The sequence below is a fragment of the Pholis gunnellus genome (genome assembly GCF_910591455.1).
Source record: "Pholis gunnellus genome assembly, chromosome: 1".
Taxonomy (NCBI): Eukaryota; Metazoa; Chordata; class Actinopteri; order Perciformes; family Pholidae; genus Pholis; species Pholis gunnellus.
This window is the reverse complement of record NC_136528.1, coordinates 1397173-1407615: the sequence shown is the minus strand read 5'-3', so window position 1 is coordinate 1407615 and position 10443 is coordinate 1397173. Positions and strand designations below refer to the sequence as shown.

At 40.5% G+C, this 10443-nt stretch overlaps 1 protein-coding gene across 1 annotated transcript in view; it reads right to left on the bottom strand.

Moving 5' to 3' along the window:
• The window catches only part of LOC306696645 (SH3 and multiple ankyrin repeat domains protein 2-like), a gene marked incomplete at its 3' end in the record, with an annotated part of 104617 nt that overhangs the window by 49583 nt on the left and 44591 nt on the right, over positions 1-10443 (bottom strand). The window contains exons 10-12 of the mRNA XM_079160305.1: positions 9884-10340; positions 2526-2665; positions 2413-2484 (exon numbers count right to left, since the gene is read on the bottom strand). Of these exons, the coding sequence (XP_079016431.1) occupies positions 2413-2484; positions 2526-2665; positions 9884-10340 (669 nt within the window). The remainder of the gene's footprint in view (positions 1-2412; positions 2485-2525; positions 2666-9883; positions 10341-10443) is intronic.

Below are 10443 nucleotides of genomic sequence, written 5' to 3'. Positions count from 1 at the left end.
AAAAACATCTTCATCTTCATCAACATCAGAGCAGCACCGGATGTTTTGAACATGATTTAGATGTTAGCTGTTTGAAATATTGCTAGACTTTAGCATCTCTATATTTGTTCTAGTAGATAAAGTGCTGCTCACAAAAAGCTGTTTCGTTTTCATAGAGATTATTTTCTCATTTTCCACTAAAAGCCAAATAAAACACGTTTTTACGAAACCGGAAAAAAAGCCTAAGAATGAACATTTAAAGCTGCAGTTGGTAACTTTAATAAAAATAACCGAGCAGTACACGAGACAGATACTCTGTGTTCCTCTGCCTGCTGTTAGTGCTCTTTGTGGCAGCGAAACACTTCTTTAAAATATGTTTACAGTAACAGAATATTGATTGACATTCAGCGCTGCTTGTTTGACGGTTTGATCGGCGTTCACAGCTTCTCCAGCGGTGATCGACGGCTGAGTCATTGCTGCTGGACATTAAAAACAAAGTGACGGTAACGCTGCGGTGTGCACTCATTACTGAAGGCTTCACATGCAGCACGTCCAAGGCGGCGATGAATCATCTGCTCTTTGATTGTCTCTCTCTCTCTGGTTGGGAAAACTTTGAGTACTGTCCTCACGTACAGTTTGAGGTACTTTACTTGATTACTCTACTACATTTTAGAGGCAAATATTACAATTATGACTGCACTACATTTATTTGTTGTATTTTTATTTCATATTTGACAGTTTAAGTTACTAATTACTTTGTAGGTTCAGATTATTAACTCAAAAGTAACTAAAGTAGTTCAAATGAGCCCCATCTTTACACATTAATGAATGAATAATCATCTTAATACAATCCAACAATACACAAACTTTGAATGCCCCTTCACAACCAACCAATGTATTTTAGAAGGCAAACTTATGACATATTGCATATGTGCAATAACTATATTCATACTAGTGCAATAACTATATTTATACTAGTGCAATAACTATATTTATACTACTGCAATAACTATATTTATACTAGTGCAATAACTATTTATACTAGTGCAATAACTATATTCATACTAGTGCAATAACTATATTCATACTAGTGCAATAACTATATTTATACTAGTGCAATAACTATATTTATACTAGTGCAATAACTATATTATACTAGTGCAATAACTATATTTATACTAGTGCAATAACTATATTTATACTAGTGCAATACCTATATTATACTAGTGCAATAACTATATTTATACTAGTGCAATAACTATATTTATACTAGTGCAATAACTATATTATACTAGTGCAATAACTATATTTATACTAGTGCAATAACTATATTATACTAGTGCAATAACTATATTTATACTAGTGCAATAACTATATTTATACTAGTGCAATACCTATATTATACTAGTGCAATAACTATATTTATACTAGTGCAATAACTATATTTATACTAGTGCAATAACTATATTATACTAGTGCAATAACTATATTTATACTAGTGCAATAACTATATTATACTAGTGCAATAACTATATTTATACTAGTGCAATAACTATATTTATACTAGTGCAATAACTATATTATACTAGTGCAATAACTATATTTATACTAGTGCAATAACTATATTATACTAGTGCAATAACTATATTTATACTAGTGCAATAACTATATTTATACTAGTGCAATACCTATATTATACTAGTGCAATAACTATATTTATACTAGTGCAATAACTATATTTATACTAGTGCAATAACTATATTTATACTAGTGCAATAACTATATTTATACTAGTGCAATACCTATATTATACTAGTGCAATAACTATATTTATACTAGTGCAATAACTATATTTATACTAGTGCAATAACTATATTATACTAGTGAAATAACTATATTATACTAGTGTAATAACTATATTATACTAGTGCAATAACTATATTTATACTAGTGCAATAACTATATTATACTAGTGTAATAACTATATTATACTAGTGTAATAACTATATTATACTAGTGCAATAACTATATTCATACTAGTGCAATAATTATATTATACTAGTGCAATAACTATATTCATACTAGTGCAATAACTATATTATACTAGTGCAATAACTATATTTATACTAGTGCAATAATTATATTATACTAGTGCAATAACTATATTCATACTAGTGCAATAACTATATTATACTAGTGCAATAACTATATTCATACTAGTGCAATAACTATATTTATACTAGTGCAATAACTATATTCATACTAGTGCAATAACTATATTTATACTAGTGCAATAACTATATTATACTAGTGCAATAACTATATTTATACTAGTGCAATAACTATATTATAATAGTGCAATAACTATATTCATACTAGTGCAATAACTATATCTATAGTAGTGCAATATTACATTGTATTTATTTTGGGTACTTGTGTTTGTCGGCTGTTGGTTTTTATTGGGTGTCTTTAGTGCACCGGTCAGCACTCCACTGGCGGTCAGGGCTGAAGGAGAAACCCGAGTTAAGCACAGCAACACAACGAACCTTTGACCCGGTCGCTCTTGTAGAGGGTGATCTCCCCCTCGGCCTGGGCGATGTACGGACGAACCACCACAAAGTGTCTGCCGGGAACCGCACTGTACAGCTTCCTCCTGGTGCCCACGGCCTCGCTGTGACCGCCGGGGCTGACGGAGAGGAAACAACAAACACCACGATGAGAAAAGATAACTTAGGATAACAGAAACACTTTATTCAATAGAGAAGCTCTCGGTTGACGAGCTGTGAAGTTATTTTCCTGAAGGAATGATTTCAAGAGGTAGCGGTGACACTACAGGTGAACAATTAACTCACAGATATCACCATGAAGCTTCACCACTTCATTGCTCACATTAAGATCATCATTTATTGTATTACAAGTTTCCTAAAATGTTTTGTTGTAATATGTAAATGAGGCATTATGTAATGGTAACTGTTGGTGAATTTAGGAGACGTAAATAAACAAAGTAGTAAAATAAACACCAAAATATATAAAGAATACATCTAAATATATCCAGAATAAATATATTATTGTGTTTTATTTTAAATGATGCAAAGGTCACCCAGAGCTGTCTGTTTGACATCATGGTGTTCTCATTAAAATGATATTTTATTCATGAACTCAAACATTGCTGCAAAGAATCCGTAGAACAAGAACATCATGTGATCTTGTCATGCAGAGTAAAAGTGTTTTATTCATCTTCAGAGCACACACACACACACACACACACACACACACACACACACACACACACACACACACACACACACACACACACACATTATGCAGAGGAGACATTCAGAGGCCAACAGACACGTGTCTTGCAGGAGGAAATGGAGCAGAATATGACCCACAGAGCTGCAGTGGCTTCTGGGTAAGAGGCAACACTCTCTATAAACCTCACGAGAAACGAGTGCATGAGAGAAGGAAACCATCAAAACGCTGAATTATGACGTCAGGAAGACATCCAGGTCGTCCAGAGACGTTCAGGTTCAGATATATCATCTGATGGCTGCAGGCTGCATTTATATGTTTGCATGTAATATTTGGTTATAAAAAGCTGCAGGATCAGAGACGCGACCGCTGCAGAGAGAGGACAACACACGGAGGATGTGCAGGACATGAGGACGTATAGCGCCACTTAGTGGACAACGTCCAGAACAACACTTCCCACAACAGACTAAAGTCATCAAGGACCAGAAGTCTGCAGCTTTTTATTCTAATCATTGTCATAAATATATAAAGTTAAACAGGTCCTCTTCAGTCGCGCTCATGCTCCACACAGAGAGCTCCTCTAACATCTGGTCTGGTTGAATGTGTTAAAATGACTTTTCATACGAGGTCGAGCAACAAGGACGCAGTTTGAGGGTCTTTAAGTTATGAGCTTGAATTAAAAGATAAGATGAACTTTAAAACGTTTTCAACCTTCTTCTTCTTCTTCTTCTTCTTCATCTCGAACAAAGATAAAAAAAACGGCGAAGGAAAAAGTAGATTAAAGAGAGAGAAGTAAATGGAGTCCAGGAGAGAGGGAGAGAGGGGGGAGGTAAAGAGAGAGGAGAGAGAAAGAGAAAGTTAAAGAGAGAGAGGGAGGTAAAGGGAGAAAGGGAGAGAGAGAGAGAGGGAGGTAAAGAGACGGAGGGAGGTAGTAAGTGGGTCACCTTGTCCCGTAGACTGAGCTCCTGCTCAGCCCTCTTCAGGTCTTTGGAGATCTGACCTCATTCTGCTCCAAAGAAACACCACAGAAGAAAACTACAACGGTGTACTCTGAGCAGATAGAAATACTCTCTGTACCACCAAGAGGCACAATACTGTAGTACTCAGTTTAAAAAAACTCTGTTCTGCAATGATTACCAGTCGAACATTCACGTCAGCTGATCGGGTAAACACGAAGTGAAGCGATGGAAGAGCAGAACTCTCAGAAAGCTTCTCCCAGAAGTCAGTTAGTTTAACGTTAGAAGACACTCTGTAGAACACACACGAGGTCTTCTGCTCTACAAACAGGACGTTCTTAAAGGTTAATTGGTTGAAAATTTACTTTTGTTTTGCCGACTCAGACAAAAACAGACTTTTGATGATTTAATATCTCACTAAGAAAAAAAGAGCAACTATAGACCTCCACCGAACAGCTGAGACATCCATTCAAGTATCACAATATATATACATATAATATATACATACAGTATATATATATATATACGTATATATGTTAAATAATAATAATAATAATAATATTACAGTGCGTAACCTTTCACCATAAAATGTTACCAAAGAGAATCTAAAATGATAAGATATGAACTGTTACATTATAAATAGTACGATGGAATTAAACGTATTATTGGTACTATAGTATTTTCATGCATTTATTCAAACTAAATGTATCTAAAACATTTATTTTGTTTTTACTCATTAAAACATTTCATGTGGTTGTGACACAGAGCCACTGCAGGTCACATGAGGAACAGTCGGCCATGTTTCCCTTCTTGCTTTTTTGTGGCTTTGAGGTGCTAATTAGACAGCGTTAATTAATACCAGCTGTGCATAATTTGTGCTATTATTGGATGATCACCTGAGACAAGGAAGGAGAGAGGAGGGGGGGCAGTCTGATCAACATCGTTTTTACATTGTACAATGAACTCATTTCCCCCAAAACCAGCTTCTGAGCTCCGCCTCCCCCGAGGTAGAACACGGCACACGCATGTCTGTCACAACTTCAACATGTCTCCTTGTTTACATGGAAAGCTGGAAACACACATGTTGGATGTTTGGATGTTTGGATCCTCCCCAAAATAGTGACGATGTAAACTTTCTCCAAAAGCGACATCTGTCTTAATGCACCGTATCGCTGGAACTCACGGTCAGAACTTCACCAGATGTGGATGTTCACAGATGGTTGTTATAAAAACACTAATGTGTAATCGATACCTTTGTCCATCTATGAAATGCATCGACTCAAACACACGAATGACAGGCTGAAATCTGAATAGGAAATTAAGAATCCCCAAAAGCTATGTGTGTATATATGTCTGTAAATAATAAAGTAAGGAGACAAATCACCAGATAGATGTAATTCATGTGATCTTAAGACTGTTATCTGATCATAAGACTCTCCACTCCCCCTCTGACGTCACCTACAGGGAACTGAACTAGTGCAGTGCTTCAAACCAACGGATCATTTCTTTATCATCTCAAATGTATTCTTTATATTGTATTTATTCTTTGTAATACATATTTTTGAGCAAAGAATGAGCTGATTTTGCCAATATGTCGATGTTATACACATTAAATATAGAATAAAGAATAAAATGCATTACTTTACCTCTAGTGTAACGCTTAACATTTATCTTGCACCACGCTGCTGCGTTACACAACATGTTTTATTCATTTATATCTTATTTTATGTGGTTGTATTTTGTCCATGTTCCAAACTTTTGTTCTGCTTCTGTTGTGTGTTGTTGGTATGTTACGTGTTTATTGCTTTATGATGGAGTCAAATCAATCGAGGGAGTTTCTCTAATGACATCAGACGCTCAGGGGAAATCTTCTCTGTGATCCTGTTTGTGATATTAAACCTCTTCAGAGCCGCTTCAGGCCCACAGTGACCGGAAGTGATGCTGATGGTAGTTTATATGGAATGGCAGGAAAATCATAACAGTAATATATATATATATATATACGGAATAATTAGTTTAACCAGCAAAGTGTGAAATAAGGTTTAACTGACAATCATTATTCGTTGATATTCAGTAAAAATATGCAATCAGGAGATCAGCATTAACGCTGTGAACGTGATAACGTTACATTATTAGAAAACGATCAGTGTTTAAAGCAACAGGAGGAGAGCTCGGAACGTTAGCAGCACCGCTAACGGCTAACGGCTAACCAACGGAGGTTCACTTCAGTTACGTCATGATGCCTTCAGGCTCTGCTCAGTGAACATCAGTACTGGCTGAAGCTACATTATAACGTTATCATGATGTGTTCACATGTCATCCGTAAAATGTATTTTTGGTGATAAACTTGAATAAATCCAGTAGTTTGAAGGAGATGTTTTCACGTTAATATAAAATAGATATTAGAGACTTCTAAAGTTGACCTTTGACCTCCCGGCCCGTCTCTGTTAACAGTAGATCACAGACCGGTTCAAACCTGCAGAGCTCTTCTGTATATTCCAGCTTTTTGCGATGGTGTTCGTTGGATTCTTGTGACACCAGTGTTTAGACAGCCCCGGTGGGTGTCCTGACTCCGGACACGTCTCATTTCTCACCACATCGAGCTGCGAAGTTGTTACCATGACGCCCGCGGAGCTGACTGACAGCTGTCACTGTGTGCATGTGTGTGTGTGTGTGTGTGTGGGCGAAGGTTGGATGGGGGGGGATTATGGGTTAGGAGAAATGGATGAGAGGGAGGGCTGGAATCAGGCGCTTCAAAGGGCAGCCGGTGGGAAACGCCCGAGGAGATCAGAGGTTCACGCTCATCGGACGCGACGCGTGAGCCATCTTAGCCGGCTCGTAGCGAAGTCACGTCCACTGGAATGTGCCGTGAGCTGCATTTAGTAAATAACATTCGCTTGTGATCAAAAATAAGGGTCATGATGCAGTATAGCTACACGTTTTTATTTAAGGATGTGTTCGTATTTAGTGTCAATAAATCCTCTCAGTCATAATATATTCCTCCTGAAGATGTAAATCCTAAAAAAAACTATATATAATTAAAATATATAGTTTAATCAAAAAAAAAGATTTGTAGGGGATTATTTCCAGCGGCGGATGAATCCGCATGTGGTGCTCTGGGGAGTGTCTGCGGCAGCAGGACGGTGTTTGTTGGATCAGTAAACATTGTAAACATGAGTTTATGGTCTCAATCTCTAGTTTCAAGTCTTCTTCAATACAGCATGATGTTCATTTAGTACATGATGGTCCATTCCATATCCAGAGGGAACGCTTTAGGGAATAAAAGGGACTAAAAGAGCATCTGTTGAAGTTCATGTCTATTTTTAGTTTTTCATGGTGGTATCGAGAAACGTGGACTTTCACTGGTATTGGTAACGACCAGTAAAGTTCTGTTATTGTAACTTTTTGTCAAATCAAAGTCACAGAAACAAAGCTGGAGGCTACACCGTCAAACCATCTTCAATCCACCAAAACACCAGCAGAGCAGATGTGAAGCTCCTCACACGTCCTCCAGGTTCTGTGCTGAACGTCTGTCCGCTGAAGCAGCTCTTCTGTCTGCGATCAAACTCTCCGTCTCTCAACAACAACGACAGTTTTTCAGTTTTATTCAACATGAAACATGTCAGGAGACACGACGGTGACGTTCATGTGACTGCTGAAGCAAAGGCAAACTGTCCTCCCCCGTTTCTCTGGCCTTTCTTTCTTCTCCTCCGTCACTTGTCTTCCCTCGACTCCGTCCCCTCCACCCTCGATTCAAAACCCCTCACTCTGCGCTTTTTTATTCTCCTCCTCCTCCTCCTCCTCCTCTCTTCGCTCTTCATCTTGTCTTAATTCTACATCTTCGTCTTCACTTCTTGCCTGTGAAGCGCTGAGCGTCTCTCCTCGACATTGGACAGAGGCAGAGCTACATAGTGTGGGTAGTGTTGAGAGCGCTTTCCAAATGTGTCCATCTGCCAAGGAAGAGGAGGTGGAGGAGGAGGAGGAGGAAGAGGAGGAGGAGGAGGAGGAGGAGGAGGAAGAGGAAGAGGCCAGAGAGCATGTGTCTTAATCGGGATTGACATGTAACATCGCTCCAAAGATAAACGCCCGTCACATTTTAATCCTCCGCCGATCACGTTGCTCCCGCTCGAGCCCAGGCGGACGTAGACGGAGGCATTTCTGAATGAACGCAGTCAGGTGGAGGTGGAATCACACACACACACACACACACACACACACACACACACACTGAGCTAAAGTTAGCAATCGGGCATATGAAGCGTACATACAAACTCGCACGCATTTTGCAAAGTGTCCGTAGGGCAACCATGGCAACGGTTGCCGTAGCGACTGTGGGAAGCCAGAGAGTCTCTCTCTGATGGCACGTTTCCCCGAGAGGGGGGGGGGAGGGGGGGGCAGGATGTATATACAGTAAATGTAGACTGAATGTGGAGACGACTCTCAAACCACAACTCTCAGCGAGGATGCCGAGCTCAAAGGCTGAGCTCACCCCAAATTAAAAAGCAAGCATCATGCATACGTCTGTCTTCAAGACTTCTGCATCCAACGCCGTTCAGAAGGCGTCAGACATTAAAACGAGACTAAAGGGGATTCCAACACAAAGGGGGGTTTTAATGCAGAGCCATTTTGTACAAAGTCACAAATACGCATCCGCACAAGTTGAAAACAACGTGTGTGACGGTGAGTCACCAATGAGTGATGTCACACTGACTACGTCCGCTTCTGATATAGAGTCTATGTTTGTAACCAGTTGTGGACTTTGTGCCAAATTTAAAGAAATTCCCTAATCTCCGGTTCCGCCGCGTGAAGTCAAAGCTTCACGTGTTAAAGCTGCATTCCCTCTAGTGTCCACCAGGGGGCGACTCCTCTGGTTGTATAGAAGTCTATGAGAAAATGACTCTACTTCTCTCTTGATTTATTACCTCAGTAAACATTGTAAACATGAGTTTATGGTCTCAATCTCTAGTTTCAAGTCTTCTTCAATACAGCATGATGTTCATTTAGTGAATGATGGTCCATTTAGAGTCAAACAGACCATAAAGCAGGGGATGCTTTAGGGGCGGGGCTACACAGTGATTGACAGGTCTCCACCAGAGATGTATATGGCGTCTCTACGTCACTCCTCCTCAGTCCAGATATGGTCACTTCCTGTTCACTGGTTGTGAAAAGCCAACATGGCGACGGCCAAATCGCCGAACTCAAGGCTTCAAAACATCCACAAACCAACGAGTGACGTCACGACGACTATGTCCACTTCTTATAAACAGACTATGGAGACGACCCCTTCTAGCTTTGAGACACAGCCTTAGTGAAGTAAGTGAGAAATATGTTTTGTAATTTGGGTGAACTGATCTTTCTAAAGAAACTCCATAACTGATCTCCACCTTGTCGAACATGCAGAATCATCTCTGCGGAGTCATTTCGTATCTAGAGCAGAACTCCTCTGGACACTCGGGTGATGAACCGGCGATAACGACATCTTGACTGTAAAAGCAAATAGCCGTCGCAGACCAGATCACAGCTGTGCTGGAGCTCCGACAGCAGAAATATTGACGGCTAAATATTTGTGAGTCATGTGTTCACCTCTGACCTCTCGGTGAGTCAGTCTGGATGTTGTGAGAATAAAAAGAAGAAGAGAACAAAAGCCCAGAGGGACCGGAGCTGCACAGTTACTCAGTGTGTTGCAGAAGACTCACCTGGGCTGGCGCTGTGTAGGCAGAGCCCGCCGGGCCTCCTCCCCCAGCCGGCTGAGGGAGGGCGACCGGCTCCTCGCCCCCCTCCCCATGGTCCGCACCACCACGTTGCCATTGGGGCTGCCGCTGGGCATCTGCTGGAGCAGCTGGGGTGACAGGCTGCGATGTAATGCTGAGGAGCCAGGCTGCGAGTGACCCTGCTGGGGGCCCCTGTGTGGGTGGGGATGGGCGTGTTGCTGCAGATTGGGGGCCCAATTGCCGGGAGAACCGTGCTGCTGCTGCTGCTGCTGCTGCTGCTGCTGCTTCTGGTACTGGCTGACTGTTAGGTTGTTGTCACTGTTGGAGCGCAGGAGGACCCGCGGCGCTGATAACGAGGAGGGGGACCGGTCGTTCCCGCTGCCGTTGCCAGAAGACGGACTCCGGCGGCGTTTGGAGTAGGCTGGAGCCTCGCGGAAAGGCACTGCAGAGGGACAGAGGGAAATATATACGTATATATATATATATGTATATATATATATATATACTTTTGTTCGTTTCTGATGGGACTCAACACTCGACACAGT